At 45.7% G+C, this 17,729-nt stretch overlaps 1 protein-coding gene and 1 pseudogene across 1 annotated transcript in view; one reads left to right on the top strand and one right to left on the bottom strand.

The window, feature by feature from the left end:
• Positions 1 to 2,247: 2,247 nt before the first annotated feature.
• Positions 2,248 to 9,031, bottom strand: LOC133097281 (uncharacterized; annotated as a pseudogene).
• Positions 9,032 to 14,164: 5,133 nt separating this feature from the next.
• The window catches only part of RGS3 (regulator of G protein signaling 3), a 128,195-nt gene continuing 124,630 nt past the window's right edge, over positions 14,165 to 17,729 (top strand). The window contains exon 1 of the mRNA XM_061200067.1: positions 14,165 to 14,243. Within this exon, the coding sequence (XP_061056050.1) occupies positions 14,165 to 14,243 (79 nt within the window). The remainder of the gene's footprint in view (positions 14,244 to 17,729) is intronic.

Below are 17,729 nucleotides of genomic sequence, written 5' to 3'. Positions count from 1 at the left end.
GAAAATGATATTCTTCTAAGACTGGAGGCCTCTGGTTGTTTCTGAGACCGTCTGTGTACACAGCCAAAGAGACTTCTTTGTGAGTAAACGGAGGAAAAGCTACATTTCACCCTTTACATAAGTGATCTAATTTAAGTGCTCAAGGGAACTGGAATCTCCTGGAGGGATTGGGCTGTGTCTGTTGTGTCACGCTTATTGCCCCAACTTATAGCTCCAGCATGTAGTAGGTGCTCAGTAAATGAGTGAATGAATGAATGAATGAGTCTTTGAACAATTTAGATTCTCATTAGAAGAACCATTTCAAGAGTGTGGAAAATTCTGGAACATGCACAGAGGCCTAGGATTTGGGGAAGTTGGGGGCTACTGATGGTCCTGACAGATCATCAGCTGGGCAGAGACTCAGGGAGGCAGCATTTGGGAAGGTAGAAACATCAAAAGCTATCTGAGGCTCCTATATTGCTTTGTGTCTCCTCAATTTATCTTGATGAGATTTCACCTGTTTGATATAGGGAGGGTGTAAACCAACAAATTCGGATTTTTTTTCTTGCATCTGTATTACTCCTAATGATGGCTCTGCCTTGGAAAGGATCTCCCAAAATAACTTACTCTTCTCTGCCTCTCATTCATTGGTACAGTTGTTCGTTCAGTAATTTATTTGTTGTTCATTCATTCAGTCCACAAATATTAATTGAGCACCTATTATGTGCAAAGCGCTGGTCTAGGCTGTGTGATCATCTCTGACCTTCTCCTATCGTGGCCCCTTTGAGTTCAGGGAGTCACCAAATCCTATTAGCTATAGAATCCAAATTTATGCTCCTCTCTGATCCTTCTGCTCTTACCCTAGTCCAGGCCTCCATCTTCTTTCATCTGGGTCCCTGTATCAACCCCTGATCTTTACTGCTCCCATCCATTCTCCCATCTTTCCAATGTGCACATATGGTCATGTTACTCCTTTCCTTAAAACTCTCCCTTGGGGACTTCCCTGGTGGCGAAGTGGTTAAGAATCCGCCTGCCAATGCAGGGGACATGGGTTCGATCCCTAGTCCGGGAAGATCCCACATGCTGTGGAGCAACTAAGCCCGTGCACCACAACTACTGAGCCTGCGTGCCACAACTACTGAAGCCCACGCACCTAGAGCCTGTGCTCCGCAACAAGAGAAGACACCACAATGAGAAGCCCGCGCACCGTAACAAAGAGTAGCCCACGATCGCCACAACTAGAGAAAGCCTGCGTGCGGCAACGAAGACCCAAAGCAGCCAAAAATAAATAAAACAATTTTAAAAAACCTGCCAAACAAAAAAACTCTCCCTTGCCCTCAGGGTCAAACCCAACCTCTTTTGCTTGTTTTACAAGCCTTACAAGATAGGGCTGTGACCTGGTTGGGCCCTACTTGTTTTCCTTAGCCCCAATTCCCCCAACTCTCACCTCGTTCTGTGTGCTCCAGTCATGATTTTTTCTTTTGGTTCTTTTAATAAGCCCTGTCTTCTCTTACCTTCAGACTTTTTCTTCCCCCATACTCTTCCTTTAACCTATAAAATTCTTTTCTTCCTCCCTCTGCCTGGCGACTTTCTACTCATTCTTTAGATCTCAGCTTGTGTGTTATTATTTCGGGGAGCTTTTTCTGAGCACTGTCATGGTGAGGTTCCACTCTTTCCCCTTTCCTCTCATACCCTTTCCTCACAGCTTGTCCGTTGCCACCCTCCACTGCCAGACTATCAGTTCTGTGATTGGCATCTGTCTTCACTGCATATCTTTACCACCTGGTTGACTGCCTGGCACATTGTAAATGCTCAATAACATATGCTGAATGAGTGAATGAATAAAAAACACAGTGACGTATCTCCTCCTTTGGGGTACATTTAATGTGGCAGTGTGAGCTGTGTGGTACAAAGAAGGAGCTATAGTGGTAAGAAGGAAGGGGTACTTTGGGTGCTACCATCTGAGGCTGAATTAAGTTTTGGCAAGTGGAGATGTTTGTGGAGGTGGCCTTTAGGTAGAGGGAAGTGGGAAAAGTTTGGGGGATAGGCAGGGGGTGTAGTGTTCCTGTCTGGGAAGAGTAGAATGTAGGACTGGAGATGACTTGTGACTAGATAGTTTAGGGCCTTGAATGCCAGCCTGGAGAGAGTGGACTCTATCTGATAACACTGATGGCTTTTGAACAGAGGAGTGATAGAACTAAATTAGTGCTTTAGAAAATGTTAATCTAATGGCAGTGAAACAAGAATTGGAGAGAGATCAGCTCTGTGTCATAGGAGGCTGTCATAGAAGTCAAGGTGGGAGGTGACCAGGGCTTGGATCATGTACGTGGCAATAAGAATGGAGACAAAGGGAAGTTGTGCAGAGGAAGAATTAAGAAACTGGAAAGTGGAAAGAAAGAGTGAGGGAGAGGGAGGAGTCAAAGAATTTTCAGCCTGACAGTGAGGTGCTGTCATCAGAAATTGTGAAGTTATAAGGAAGAACCAGTTTAAGGGAAGATAAAGGAATTCGTTCATCAAACCTTTCAGTGGAGTTCTAGCTATCTATGCTTTTCACTTACGGAAATTCAGTCAGTGTGTGGGGCTAAAACATGAAGCACAAGTGCGAGGGAGTGACAGACTATAATGCAGCTGGTGGGGGCTGTTCTGGCTCTGCACTCAGTGAAAATACATCCGGGAGGGAGTGCAAGACGGAGAAGGTGAATTTGCCGTTCCCCTTTTGATTCACAATACCATGTGCATTTTATGGGTGACTGAGGGCTTATTTGAGGGTAATTTTGACTATTCACAGTCTATGCTTTATATGCTGATTTAGATCTGAATTCCCTGGCAAGATTTGCCTTTTTAAAATGTGTGCCAGACTAGGCTGGGCAGTAGCAGCTACTAAGAAGACACATCTCAGTCACTGCATTAGAGTTGTTCACAGTTAGCTGGGTAGAAACATATGAAAGCAGACAATTAGGGCTACAGTCTAGGTGAGCTGTCGGGGAGAGGGTGGGTGCAGAGAGGAAGGAGATTTTTGGTTAGTGTGTCAAAGCAGAGGTGGCCCTGGGCCCTGGCGTTGCAGAGAGATCCAGGAGTCAGATCAGAACAGGTAGCTGAGAGTAAAAATAGGAGTGGATGAGATCTCAGAGGGGGAGAATATTGAGGAAGGAGAGAGACTGAAGGGCACAACTGGGTAGCATACTCTCACTAGGAGGCAGGAAGAGCCATAAAATAGAGGAATTTTCAGAGAAGTGGGAGGAAAACTAAGGCAAGGGGGATGAGGACCGAGAAGAGGCAAATGATATTCAGAATATGGAAGTCAATGATGACCTCTGAGTGAACAGTTTCAGTAAGTGGTGGGAGCAGAAAAAGGGGTCCAAGAGTGATTGGTAAGAATCTGGAAGCAAAAGGAATACGTGTCACTCCTCTCAGTTACAGTTCCAGTAAAACCAACCTAGATATATTCCCTAGTTCCCAAGGAAATTCCCTTGGAGAATGTTTGGGATCTCTAGATGCCATGACCTCTGTCCCTGTATGATCTGCTACTGTCCACTGGAAGACAGTTCATCATCACATTACATTGATCCAGAAAAAGGCTTTGGTCTACATAAGCTTTATATTCAAGCTTGAGTGTCATCCATCTGAGCCACAGATCTCAGCTGTGGTGGTTGCATTTTATACTAAATATATCCATATTATTTTCTTCCATAAGTAGAATCCACATTCCCACCTGACTGCAAATGCTAAGTTGCTAATAGCTTCCCTGGAGTTTGCTTCTTGCAATTACCTCATCAGAATTTAGACAAGGCAACATATAACAATTTATTCCAGGATGCAGGGAGCTCTGGGTGTTTTTTTTTGTTTTAATTTATTTTATTTTTGGCTGCATTGGGTCTTCATTGCTGCGCGCAGGCTTTCTCTTGTTGCACCGAGCGGGGCTACTCTTCGTTGCATTGTGTGGGCTTCTCATTGCCGTGGCCTCTCTTGTTGTGGAGCACAGGCTCTAGGCGTGTGGGCTCAGTAGTTGTGGCATGCGGGCTCTAGAGTGCAGACTCAGTAGTTGTGGTGCACGGGCCCAGTTGCTCCGCAGCATGTGGGATCTTCCTGGACCAGGGCTCGAACCCTTGTCCCCTGCATTGGCAGGTAGATTCTTAACCACTGCGCCACCAGGGAAGCCCTCTGGGTGTTTTTTTTAGTTAATCATTTATTATCCTAGTTATAGTGTTCTTTTATTTTTTTTTATTTCTAATTTAAAAAATTTTTTAAATTTTTTGCAGCATAAGAACAGTAATGGTTTTGATTCACTTTATTTATTTTTTTAAACATCTTTATTGGAGTATAATTGCTTTACAATGGTGTGTTAGTTTCTGCTGTATAACAAATTGAATCAGCTATACATGTACCCCCATATCTCCCTCCCTCCCACCCTCCCTATCCCACCCCTCCAGGTGGACACAAAACACCGAGCTGATCTCCCTGTGCTATGCGGCTGCTTCCCACTAGCTATCTATTCTACATTTGGTAGTATATATATGTCAGTGCCACTCTCTCACTTCGTCCCAGCTTACCCGTCCCCCTCCCCATGTCCTCAGGTCCATTCTCTACGTCTGTGTCTTTATTCCTGTCCTGCCCCTAGGTTCTTCAGAACCATTTTTTTTTTTAGATTCCATATATGTGTTAGCATACGGTATTTGTTTTTCTCTTTCTGTCTTACTTCACTCTGTATGACAGTCTCTAGGTCCATCTATAGTGTTCTTTTAAAGAGATTTAAATAATAGGAAAAAACCCTCTTTTATATGTACCCACATAGTTACCATTTCTGGTGTTCTCTTCATTCCTTTTGTAGATCAAGATTTCCATATGGTATTGTTTTCCTCCTGCCTGAAAGACTTTAGCATCTCTTGTAGTGCAGGTTTGTCGATGATGAATTCAATCAGCTTTTGTAAGTCTGAGAAAATCTTTATTTTTGCCTTCATTTTTAAAAGATGTTTTTGCTGGGTATAGAATTCTAGGTTGACAGTTTTTTTCTTTAAAGTTGTTGCTTCACTGTCTTCAGGTACATATTTCGGGTAAGTCCAATGTCATTCTTTTCTTTGTTCCTCTGTATATAATGTGGTTTTTTCTTGCTGCTTTCAAGATTTTTCTCTTTGTCACTGGTTACTTAGAAAGCTTTTGATCTTTTTGGGTCTTGCTTTTAGGGTTTTTTAGATGAGAACAGAGCATCATTTAGTCTAGGGCTAATTATTCCCCACAACTGGGGTAAAACCCTTCTGAGTACCTACCCAATGCCCCATGAATTAGAAGGTCTTTCCACTCTGGCTGATGAGAATAAGAGCTAATCCTGGTCCTGTGAGAGCCTGGGAAAGATTATTCCCACTAGTTCTTTTTGGTGGCTCCTTCCCCAGCCTCAGGATACTTTCCTAACACCTATGAGCTCATTAGCACTTAGTTGAAGATTTGAAGGGAGACCCTCTGCAGATCTTTGAAGCTCTCTGTGCAGCTCTTTCCTCTCTGATGCTCTATCCTGTGAGCTCTAGCTGCCTTGGCCTCCTGACCTCCTCAACTGAGGGTTTGGAGTTGGTCTCTCCAGGCAAGGAGCTGCGGCAATCATAGGGCTCACCTTGCTGGTTTTGTTTCCCAGGGATCACCGCCCTTTGTTGCTTGATGTCCAGTATCTTGAAAACTGTTGTTTCATATATTTTGTCCAGTCTTTTAGTTGTTTCAGGTGAGAGGGAAAATCCAGTCCCTGGATTGGTCCAGTCCCAAGATGTTACTCCATCTTGGCAGGAGGCAGAAGTTTATATTGTTCCTTAAGTTTGGAAAACTTTTTGAGGGCCTCTGGAGCCCTTGACTATGCCAAACCAAGCTGATTGTTATCAGGTCAGGAAAACGGGTGCTTATTGAAGAGGCTAAAAGGGCTTCCAACATAACTACAAGGAAACTGAGCCATTCTAGAAGAGACAGGTGACTCAGCTTTTCTGTCAAGTCTTTGGCCCTTATCATTGGACTCAACTTACTATTTCACATTCCTCTGGCAGTGAAGGTTTTGTTCTCTTCTATTTTGAAACAATATCTCTCAGCTTACTTGAAATCTTGAGTTTTTTTTGCTTGGTTCCCACTTAGACCCTATTTGTGTATTTAGGTCACCAAAGGCTCCTATAGCTGAGGCAAATTGAAGTTTCTCAGTGGTATTTACAGCAACCAGCACCTGCCCCTGTAGAGAACCACTAACCCAAGATACTGTGTTTTACCTTGAAGATGAATTGTAGACATACATACTTTTATAAGGCAAATCCTTCATTTCAAGGGTGAAAAAAATACCACTTAACAAAACATTCCAGCTGGTTAAATTTAGGACAAGAAAAAAAACCTGACCCAAGAATATTCTCTGGCTTTGAGCCCAGGTTATTTTTCCTTTTGGAGTGAATTTGGTACAGTTTCATTCATGTGGAGCTGTTGCCTCCCAGCATTTTATTCTGGGATGGAAGGTCAACAATGATTGTCTTGTTGCTAAATCCAATGGACACTTCTCAGTTATTAACCTACTTGACCTCTCAACAGTGTTTGAGATTGTTGACTATTGTCTCTTTCTTAATACATTGCCTGGCTTTCCTTCTCCCTTTCTAGCCTTTCTTCCTCTGCCTGTCTTTTCAGTTGGTATTCTTCTTGGTTCTTTCCTGAGCCTTCTTCTCACATGAAACATTCTATTTGGGCTCTTTTATCCATGCCATGGCTTCACTGGGAATTCCTAAATCTATATTTTAGCCTAAGTATTTTTTCCTGAACTTATGTCCAGTGTATTCAACAGTTCACTTGACATATTCAGTTGGACAGCAAGTAAGTAACTCAACCTTAGCAGGCTCAGAGGTGAACTCATCAAGTCTCCCCTCAGTCCAGCCCTTCCTCTCATGTTCTCCATCTCTGTAAAGGTCACTTCTGAATAGCTAATTTCTCAAGCCAGGATTTCTTGACTTTTACCTTCCAATCAACCACCAAGTCCTGTTGATTCTACCTTTTTCTATCCCTACTGCTACTACACTAGTTTTTTTTTAACCTGGGCCACTGGAAGAGAGTTCACCTAACAGCACTTTTGGATTCCAACCCTCATGCCAACCCTCCATCTTCCCAATCCATTTTTTAAAAAAATTTATTTATTTATTATTTTTGGCTATGTTGGGTCTTCGTTGCTGCACGCGGGCTTTCTCTAGTTGCGGCAAGCGGGGGCTACTCTTCGTTGTGGTGTGCAGGCTTCTCATTGCTGTGGCTTCTCTTGTTTCGGAGCATGGGCTCTAGGTGCTCGGGCTTCAGTAGTTGTGGCACTCAGGCTCAGTAGTTGTGGCTTGCGAGCTCTAGAGCGCAGGCTCAGTAGTTGAGGCGCACGGGCTTAGTTGCTCCGCGGCATGTGGGATCTTCCTGGACCAGGGCTTGAACCCGTGTCCCTTGCATTGGCAGCCGGATTCCTTTTTTTTTTTTTTTTAAAGATACAAAAGATGTCTTTTATTTCTTCAATAAAGCCCTCCAGGGTTCTCTGGTGGCGCAATGGTTAAGAATCCGCCTGCCAATGCAGGGAACACGGGTTCGAGCCCTGGTCCGGGAAGATCCCACATGCCGCGGAGCAACTAAGCCCATGTGCCACAACTACTGAGCCTGCGCTCTAGAGCCCGCAAGCCACTACTACTGAAGCCCGTGGGCCTAGAGCCCGTGCTCCACAATAAGAGAAGACAGTGCAGTGAGAAGCCCGCACACCGGTACGAAGAGCAGCCCCCGCTCAACGTAACTAGAGAAAGCCCGCACGCAGCAACGAAGACCCAACACAGCAATCAATCAATCAATCAATCAATCAATCAATAATCCATCCCTCCAAAATTTACTCTCCTATCTTATAAGGCCCACATTTTCTCCAAGGACCAAACCCACAGCCTTTGGCATTGCCTAATTTACTTTACCAAGGAATTAAAACCATGAACCAAAGCTTGCTGCTTAACCCTTTCAGTGCTGACCTTCCCCATATCTGGGTGGAGGGGGGGTCGGGGGGGGTGACAGTGAAGTGCAAAGAGGAGAAGACAGACACACAGGGTGTACTCATGAGATGTGGGAGCACCAGCGTTAACGGAAATAAAGCCAGCTTTGGATAGGGGGCTCAGAAAGTTAGTCCCGGATGTACTGGGACACGATGGGTCACCTCCTCACACTATGTCCCTGGGCTTTCCTCTCCTCTGCTGCAGGTATCAAACCAAGCGCTGTTCTTCCAAGATGCCCTGCCGGCCCAGGGGTCCAGGAGGCCATAGGTCTGGCCTCTGTGACATTCTGAATACCTCCTCACTAAGAACAGCAGTTTGACGACATAAATTATCTGGTGGCGTGGAGTCAGGCTCAGGCTGTACACCTCCACACTGCTTTTTATGGATCCCGCCCCCTGCGCTTCCCGATTTCCCCCCAACCCCCCCACCCCCCTTCCTGCCACATTTGGAGCTAAAGACACCAGCATTTGTTATGACTTCTGCATAAAGCAGTCATGGAAGCGGCCCCCTTCAGGGTCTGTGGCTGCCCACTTCCTCTTGATCCTCCCCCACCCCTACGAAGTCCAGTCAATGCAGAAGAGATCATGCCTAAAGCTAAAATGTGCAGTGTTTCTAAAGGGAAGAGAAATGTCACATAGGAAGTATTACAAAAAAGGATTAAATTTGTCAGCTGTCCACACACTATTAAAACCACATGCTTTATACAGCGGCAATGCAGTCGAGCCCACTTCTTCACTCAGCAGGCAGAGCTGGGGACAGGCCTCTTGGGCTTGGGAGGAGGCAGCTGAGGAAGGCAAGGAGGCACTAGGAGCTCTGCTGCTTCTGAAGTCTCCACTCCGCGGCAGCAGGGCAGGCGGATTCTTAACCACTGCACCACCAGGGAAGTCCCCCCAATCCATTTTTTAATACTCTAGCCAGAGTGATCTTTCTAAAACACAAAACCTTTTGGGATCGCTCAAAATCTTTCAACGACTGCCCTACATTTAGGATAAAGCCCAAGCTCCTTTTAATAATATGTGAAGCCCTGTATGATGTTTACCTTCTTGCATATTCCTCCCTCCCTGCCATGTGTCCCACTGTTCCATTCCTCAAATGTATAAGCTTCTCTCATTATCTGGCCTTTGCATGTTTTGCTCTTTTTGCCTATAACCCTTCCTTCACCTCATTGGCTTGGCTAAATCATCCTTCAGGTCACTTTCTTTGAGAAGTCTTCTCTGACTTCCATTCTCATCTTGGTTGGCCCGGATCCCCAGGCTAAGTGAGATACTAATCTGTGTTTCTGCAGGTTGCCATGTTTCCTCCACTGTAACACTCATCCAATCTTCCACCAGATTGTAAGCTCCATCTTGTTCACTTCTGTACGCTCAGTGTTCAGTGTAAGAAGGCTCAGCACAGCATGGGTGCTTAGCTTAGCAAACATCTGTTGAATTGAATTTTAATGTGTTAGAAGCCACGGAGGTCTTAGTACTACTAGTTGAAGATTAGTGTGAAAGATGACATTCTATAGTGGTTCTTTGGCTGGATTCTTATTTCTCCACTGTTTATTTACTACCTTAGCAACCTGATTCATTTAACAACTCTGAAACTTAGTTGTCTCATCTGTAAATACAAATGCTTGAACTTCCTGAAGGCAAATGGTGGGATGATTTTTTTCTTTTTCTGGTTACTAGTATTTTATGTATTAGTCAATTACATTTCCTCTCTTGTGCAATGATTATTCATGTTCTTCGGTACAATTATTTTTTCTTACTGATTTGTAAGACTTCTTTGTACATATATACATATTTGCCATATATTTTGTAAATATTTTACATTCATTTTTTAATTTAAAAATTAATTTTTTATGGCCATAGAAAAACCCTGTTTTTTAAATTAAAAAAATTTTTTTTCAACCATTAAAAGCTGTAAAATCCACTGTTAGCTTACTTGCTGTACAAAAGTAGGTGGCTGGTCAGATTGGCCTGTAGGCAGAGTTTGCCAACCCCTGCACTAGTATGTTCATTAAATCTGAGCCGTCTTTGCATTCCTGGAATATATACCATTTGAATGTATCATGAATATACTGCTGGATTTGATTTGCTAATATTTTATTTAGGATGTTTGTGTCTATATTCATAAATCAGATTGGTCTAGCAGAGATTTCAAACTAGTTATAGGGCAGAGGTATATTTTATTTGGCCTACATAATATTTTTTAAAAATTTGAATGAATAGTCAATATTAAAAAATTGGGAGACGTCATATGAAAAATTAGACATTTCTAGCTTTTCTTTTAAAAAAGGAATGTGGCAAAACTGGGGGAATGTGGGCCTAGTTTTCTCAAATTTTTAATAGGTCTTTTATCTATGTTTTCTATTTCATTAACTTCTACTCTTATTTTTATCTTTGACCTTTGGTCTGTAGTTTTCTGTTGCTAACCTTATCTGATTTTTGTCTTTGCCTAGCCTTGTATCTAGTACTGACAAATCTTCCAGTTTTGTTTTTTTTCCTAGTTCTGAAACAGTTTTAAATTACTTAGGCATTATCTGTTTCTTGAAGGTCTAATAGAATTGGCCTCTAAAACTATCTGAGTCTTCTGTAATTTTGTCAGGTAGATTTTTTATATCCTTTTGTATTTTATCTATGGTTAGTGATCTATTAAAAATTTTAAACTCTTGTATCAATTTTAATAATACTTTCTAGAAAAGCATCAATTTCCCCCCAGATTTTCAAATTTACAAATAAAGTTGCAATGGTTTTCTCTCATAATTTAAAGAATTACCTTTGTGTCTTGGCTATCTTTCTCTTTCCTAAACTTGTTTATTTATAGTTTTCTTTGTTTTGCCAGAGTTCTGTTTTATTGGTCTTTTCAAAGAACCAGGCTATGGTTTTATTGTTGAAGTCTGTTTTTTAAAAATAAATTTCAACTTTAACCTTATTATTTCCTTTTAAAATTTTCATCTGAATTAGCTGTTCCACTTCTCTTTGAAATGAGTCTTTAGTTTAAAGAATTTTGAACATTGTCTTGTTTTCTAAGTAAAATCATATTTCCCCTGAACTTTCTATTCTGTTCCATTGATCTGTTTGTCTTCTTTCTACATTATTATAAGACTGTTTAACATCTGGTAGTCCTAGTCCCCTTTATTATTATTTTTCAAAATTGTTTTGGATATTGGGCCAGATGATATCTTAAAGGCACTAAGGTTCTTTGATAGCTAATGTGAAAATGCACCCAAATAAACCTCTTTAGTCCCTTCCCTCCAAACACAAGTAGTCCTTATTCTTCTTGAAACAGAGTCAGTCTTAAAAAATATAACCAATCAATCTTTGTATGTGGATGCGCTATATGTATATAGTGCATTTAAGTGGTTTTTTTTGGTGTGTGTGTGTGTGTCTGTGTAGCGTGTGTCTGTGTGCTTGTGTATGTGCATAGGATGCATGAAAATCTGTGGGGTGTGATTGTGTATATGTGTGAGGTGTGTATGTGGTGTGTTTATTTGTGTGTGGGGTGTATGTATATGGTATGTTTGTGTGTCTGGTGTATTCGTGAATGTACGTGGGAAGTGTTATGGTACGCGTGGGTGTGTGTGCAGAGCGTGTGCAGTGTTAATATTGTATGTGTAGTTTGTTTATGTATGTGTGGAGTGTGTGTGAGTGTTAGAGGGATACTGAGGCCCATGACCAGGGGAGCTAGAGTGTTCAGGGCATGTCAGAAAGCCAGGCGTGGTCCTCAAACTCCCTTGTCTTTTTGGAGAAAGCAGGGCCATAAACCTCAACCCTTTCTGGATGTCTGCTGTAGACAGTAGTGTGGGTTAATGGGGCCAGTGTCTCCTGCAGTGCCACTGCCCAGGCTCCCACTCACTTCTGTCCTCCCCCTCCTGAGAAAAGAGTGACCTGCCCCTTTAAGAGAAGGAAGCTTCTAGTGCTCTACTAAGTAAAGGGGGCTTACTGTTGGTGGTGAGGGCTGTGGAGGTGGTGCCACCACAAGAGTCAGATCAGTATCAGAGTGGCACTGGGGTCCCCAACTGATGGGGCAGGAGGAGTCAGGAGGGAACCTGCAAGGCAGCAGGACCTTTGTCCCGAGTAGGGGTGAAGTGCCAAGTGTGGGCCTCAGTCTTTTCTCCCCCAGGCCACATACAGATAATGCAAGTCTACCCAGCTCTCCTGCTGGCTTCTACCCTCCTGAATGTGTATCTATCTGCCGGTTGCTCACAGCTTCCTGAGTCCAAGGTGATCTCCCTTAGTGCAGGTGCTACAGTGGTCCCTGAGCTGTGAAGGGGCCTCTGTCACCTTGGGCACATCACTTTTCCCTTTGTGGGCCTCCCTTTGCTCAGACTCCTGAACATCATACTTTCTAATTCCTACTGGGGTGGACGCCCCTTTCAGGGGGCATCCTCAGGCCATGCCTAACTCATGCTCCCATCTTGGTTCCGCAGGTCTACAGCACTTCCAGCCTCCGTGTCCTGTCTGCATCCTGTGGCTTGAGCCTGAGGTTGCCTGTTTTCCTTGGCTGGATGGAGTGGCAGAGCCGGGATACTTCCCTGCCCAGAAAGGATGCCTGGACTCAGACTTCCCCAGCCAGGATAAGGATCAGGCCTGCTCAAGTCCAGAGTGCAGGTAAGTCTGTCTGTCACTGGGCTGGGGCCAAGGGAGCAGGCTTGCCCCTGCTAAGGGCAGTGCTCAAGGAGTTGGGGTGGGGGAAGAGCAGAGCAGGGCTTCACAATGCTCTGGGATTTGAACAACCCACTGGCCTTTATGTGACTCATTTGCACTTGACCACTACTTTGTTGATTTCTGGGCTCCTTTTCCCGTTTCTGCTCCCCTCTGGTGGCCAGCTGGCCCTGTGGCATCTAGTTTCCTTAACTGCCTTAAGAAGGCAGGTCTGCTCCCTCCACCAGCCATTGGCCATGGGGCAGGAGTGGAGGCCAAGGAAGAACAGAAGGAGGATGGTCTTTGGGGCAGACCAGGCCTGGGTTCAAATTTCAGCCCTGCCCACCTTGGAAAAGTCACCTGCCCTCTCTGTGTGAGATTTACCAGGTTTATCCCTGGTAAATTGGGGCTAATACTTCCTAGGGTTACTGTGAAGATTAAATGAGAAGATGTGTGTAAATTGCCCAGCTCAGCCACTGGCACCTGGTACTCCATACATATAACTTTTCTCCCCACTTTCTTTCTTGCATCCCCCAACCTTGTCTTGAGTGGATCACTGAGCCACAGATATCCATTTGGCAACTGCCGACACTTCCCATTTTTAGATTTACATAAGACCAGCAGCTTTCCCCACGGCAGCAACAGAGAGCTGCAGAGCAGATGTCTTTGAAACTGCTCCCAGGAGGCATCCCGTGAATGTTTGCCGACAAAGCAGCGCAGGGGCTGACCTTCCTTCCAGCTCTGCTTCCTCGCAACAAGCTCTGGAGATTGAAAGTGCCGCCCCCCTCCACATACTATACTGTGCATTTCTGTCCCCTCAGATGATGCTGGGGGCCTGTGCTCCTGTCTCATGGCCCCAGGCTGCCCATGGGGGGCCATGAGGCTGGCTGGAGGAACCTGCTCTGGTCTGGACCTGTGCCAGGCTGCTCTCATCCAAGAGAAGGCTCAAGAGAGAGATGGAGGGGCCAGGGTCAGGGAGGGGCCCTGCAGCTGGTGGGGGGTGGAGGTCCAAGGGTGGAGAACGTTTTTCCAAACCCCATCGCTTTGGGCCAGGAGGGTGCTCCCCTGCCCTTGCTTGGATCTGGTGAGTACAGGTCTGAGCTTCAAAGCATGTTGCAAACCTGGCTAATTTCTGGCCTGGGGCAGCTGGGCGAGCAGGCCAAGCCCGCCGAGTGGGCGCGCCAGGAGCCGCGGGCCTGGTATGGGGCTGGCACCTGCAGCCCAGAGCGGCCCCCGAGCCCCGAGCCTTGGTGGGGCCGCCCATCCTGCCGGCTCCACGGGGAGGACCACCGTCCCGGCAGCAGATGGGCCGCGGGCGCCTCCTCCCCTCGGCCGGTGGCGGCGCGGTCCGGTGGAAATCTCCCCATTCAAACCGGCGCGGGCCAATCAGGGCCTGGCGCGCCCGCCGGTTCAAACGCGCGCTGCAGCCGGCCTCCGGCGCCCGCCGCCGAGACACTGGCGCGGGGGCGGTGAACCTGCTGCCTCGGTTACTGGGAGCAACAGAGACGCCTCGAGTTACAGGCGCCCCGGCCCGGCCGGAGCGGGGCCATTGCCATGGAGCGCTCCCTGCACCGCGTCTCCCTCGGGAGCCGGCGCGCCCACCCGGGCTTGTCCTTCTACCTCACCACTTTTGGTAAGTGCCCGCGGCGGCTGCCGCCAGGGGCTGCTTCACCCTGCCCGCAGCGCCCAGAGAGGGCAACCCCCTCGTGGTGGCAGGTGAGGCAGGGAGCAGCCATCCTTCTGTTTGGGGACATCTGCCCCCCGTGGTCGCGCAGGAGGGGCTCAGGGCACAGGCTCAGGCCGCGCAAGCCGCTGGGCCCCACCTGCTGCCTGGCCACTGGTGCCAAGTGCAGTTGGTTGTGCCTCACTTGGCTGGAACAGTCGTGCCCCAGTAAATCTTTCAGGGATGGGGTTTGCCACCACTAAGCTTCCCATTAACAAGCAGCTCAGGGTTAAGTCAAGGTCTTGTTACTACATCTCCAGACCTCCTCAGTCCTCTTTCCTTTGGCTCAGGGACAGGACAGGTGCTGGGTCAGCCCCGATGGCCTTGGCTTCCTGTGGGCTCACCTTGGAGAGGCTGCAGCGCCATGGCTCCAGTGGATGCCTGACCTGCAGCAGAGATGGGAGAATTCTCTCCTCCAGGAGCTGCTGCGCTCTCAGCAGGGTCCCAGGGCTGCCCTGGGGGCTTGAGGTGGAAAGAATTGGGCAATAGGCTCCTGCTTCCAAGCCCCTAGATAGCAGGAGTGGGTTCCCCCAAATAACAGCTGGGCAGCAGCTGCCCCAGTGGTCTGGGCAAACCTGGCCTTCCAAGTCCCCACAGTAAAGATAAATAGCCCTGTCCTAGGATACAGCTCTTCCTAGCCCTTGTTTCCTCACTGGTTCTGCAACTCTTTGTGGGGAGGGAGTTATATCTCCTCTCTGAAGACCTGAGATCCTGAGAGGAAGGTCTCCCAGTGAGCCAGCTGCAGAGTTGGTACCTGAGCTCAAGCCTTCTGAGATGACGTGTAGAGCACATTAAAAATAAACTTTTATACAATTTTCCTCACGAAAGTTGGGGCAGTTACTGCAACATAAGTGGACTTTGCCCACATTTCAAAGACAGAGCACCTAAGGAGTTATGCCCTCCTTGGAGTTCCGGCTCTCCTACTCTCAGGCTTACTACCTCTATCAGCACGCTTGGCTCTTCACAACCTGCCTTCTTCTCTAGGGGCAGAGGGAGTAATGGAAAAGCAGTGGCTTGGCCCCTAGAAATGGCCTGTGGTCTGGCATCCTGGAATTCACGAGTCCAGTTGGTAGAGGGTAACAAGAGTAATTACTCAACACCGTTTGTTGCATGTTTATCACGTGCCATGCCGTGTGCCAGGTGCTTTCCTTGCATCATCTCATTTAATCCTCCCAACCGGTGGAGGCAATTCCTGTTAGCCCCACGAGGATGTGGGATTCTACCAGATAGGGGAGGTTCCTGGGATGCTCTGAGCTGGTGGTACTGGGGTGGTCAGGAAAGAGTGGCAGAGAGCTGTGAGGGCTTGTTACCTTAGCCGTGTCCTGATTAAAAAGTAAAAAACGTTTCACTGTTTTTTCTCCTCATTATCGCGGTAAGATGTATTCATTGTTGAAAACTTAGTGAAAAGAAGAAAGCGAAAATCACCTGTAATCTGACTCCCCAGAGAAGGCCATTGTTAACATGGTTTATATCCTTCCAGACTTATTTCTCTGTGTGTGTGTGTGTATTTGTGTGTGCCTAATTTTAACAAAATTGAGATTCTGCTGTACGTACAGCTTTGTAACCTGTTTCTTTTCCTTACTGGTATGATGTGACTATTTCCTTGTATCAGCCCATATTCTTGTACTGAGTTAATCTCCCTGCCAGATCTGGGAAGTTGGGGAGGGTCCAACCCAGCAGGGAGTGGATGACCTGCCCAGCCATGGCCTCAGGGCTGCGTTGGGTGGGTATCAGGGAAGGTTGTTGCTTGAACCAGTGATGTGACCTGAGTGTGCACCGGGGCGGGCAGGAACCTGGTGGGGTGGGGAGCCTCCCGCTCCCCGTATGCAGCCTCTTCTCAGATCCCTCCGTGGACTGACACTGGAAGAGTTCTCTCCTGCTTCCTTCATTAGCTCTGTTTCCTTGACAAATGCCGCCCCTCTTCCAGGCTGCTGATTTCTTTGTACACTGAGTGATCTTTGCTTGTCTGCTTGGGAATGAAGAGTTTTACCGGTGGTTATCAAACGTGGCCAGTTATCAGAAGCACCTGGAGATCCCAGAGATCCTGGTTTAATAGGTCTGTGGTGGAGTCAAAGAATCTGTAATTTTAAGAAGCCACAGAAGTATTTTGTTGATGAGCCAGGTTTGGAAGCTATGGATTCAGAGTCAGTTGGCTATCAACTATTCAGTTTGATAGCCAACTTGGACTCCCTTAAAATGAAGGTCTTTGCTAAGTTTTCCTCAGTTCACTGGCTTTTCCCCAGCATGGCAGGTAGCCCCTGGCCTTCAGCAGTGGGCTTTGCCCTGGTGGAACCAGAGGAAGCTGCTGCTTAGCTGGTAGTTTCCTGAGCACAAATAGGTAAAGGGAGCTAAATTTCCAGCATCTCTGGAACTAAAAAGAAACAAAATTGTTTTGACCAGAATTTTTTTCAGGGAGAATACTGTATGGAATATGTCATGATTTATGTATTTGTGTGTGTGTGTGTGTGTGTGTGTGTTTGTGCGCATGAGTACAGCTCCTTGTCCCCCAATAAGGGGCACCTTCAAGTAACGTTAGTTGGCCATACATTATGTTGCCTTCTAAGGAGGTGGCCTGGCTTCAAGGGAGGGGGGTAAGTAAACTAGAGCTCGAACCCAACTACTCCAGAGGGATTTTATATTTATGAGAAATGGTATAATCTGAAGAAGCCATTACAGGTGCACATAAGTTTTTTTTCCTTCAGGATTATATATTTTAATTTTATTAGTATATTTGTTAACTTAAAAAATAGCTTTTTTGAGATATAATTCACATACATACAATTCACTCATTTAAAGTATACAATTAAATGGTTTTCAGTACATTCACAGAGTTGTGTAACCATTACCACAGTCAATTTTAGACCATTTTTATCACTTCAAAAAGAAACACTATACCCTTTAGTTTATTACCCCCAATTCCCAGTCCCCTCTGTCCCCTAACTCTAAGCAATCACTAATTTACTTTCTGTCTTTATATATTTGCTTATTCTGGACATTTCATATAAATGGAATCCTATAATAGGTGACCTTTTGTGACTGGCTTCTTTCACTTAGCATAATGTTTACAAGGTTCACCCATGTTGTAGCATATATCAGTATTTCATTCATTTTTATGGCTGAGTAATATTCTATTGTATGGATATACCACATTTTGTTTATTAATTCATTGATAGACATTTGGATTGTTTCTGTCTTTTGGCTATTATGAATATTGCTCTGCTATGAACACTGATACACAAGTTTTTGTGTGGACAGATGTTTTCAGTTCTCTTGGGTATACACCTAGGAGTAGAATTGCTAGGTCAAATGGTAACTCTATGTTTAACTATTTGAGAAACTACGAAACTCTTTTCCAGAGTGGTTGCACCATTTTGCATTTCTGTCAGCAAGGCATGA

This window comes from Eubalaena glacialis, chromosome 9, assembly GCF_028564815.1.
Source record: "Eubalaena glacialis isolate mEubGla1 chromosome 9, mEubGla1.1.hap2.+ XY, whole genome shotgun sequence".
Classification (NCBI taxonomy): domain Eukaryota; kingdom Metazoa; phylum Chordata; class Mammalia; order Artiodactyla; family Balaenidae; genus Eubalaena; species Eubalaena glacialis.
The sequence above is the reverse complement of the archived record's forward strand: the minus strand, read 5'-3'. Positions and strand labels throughout refer to the sequence as shown.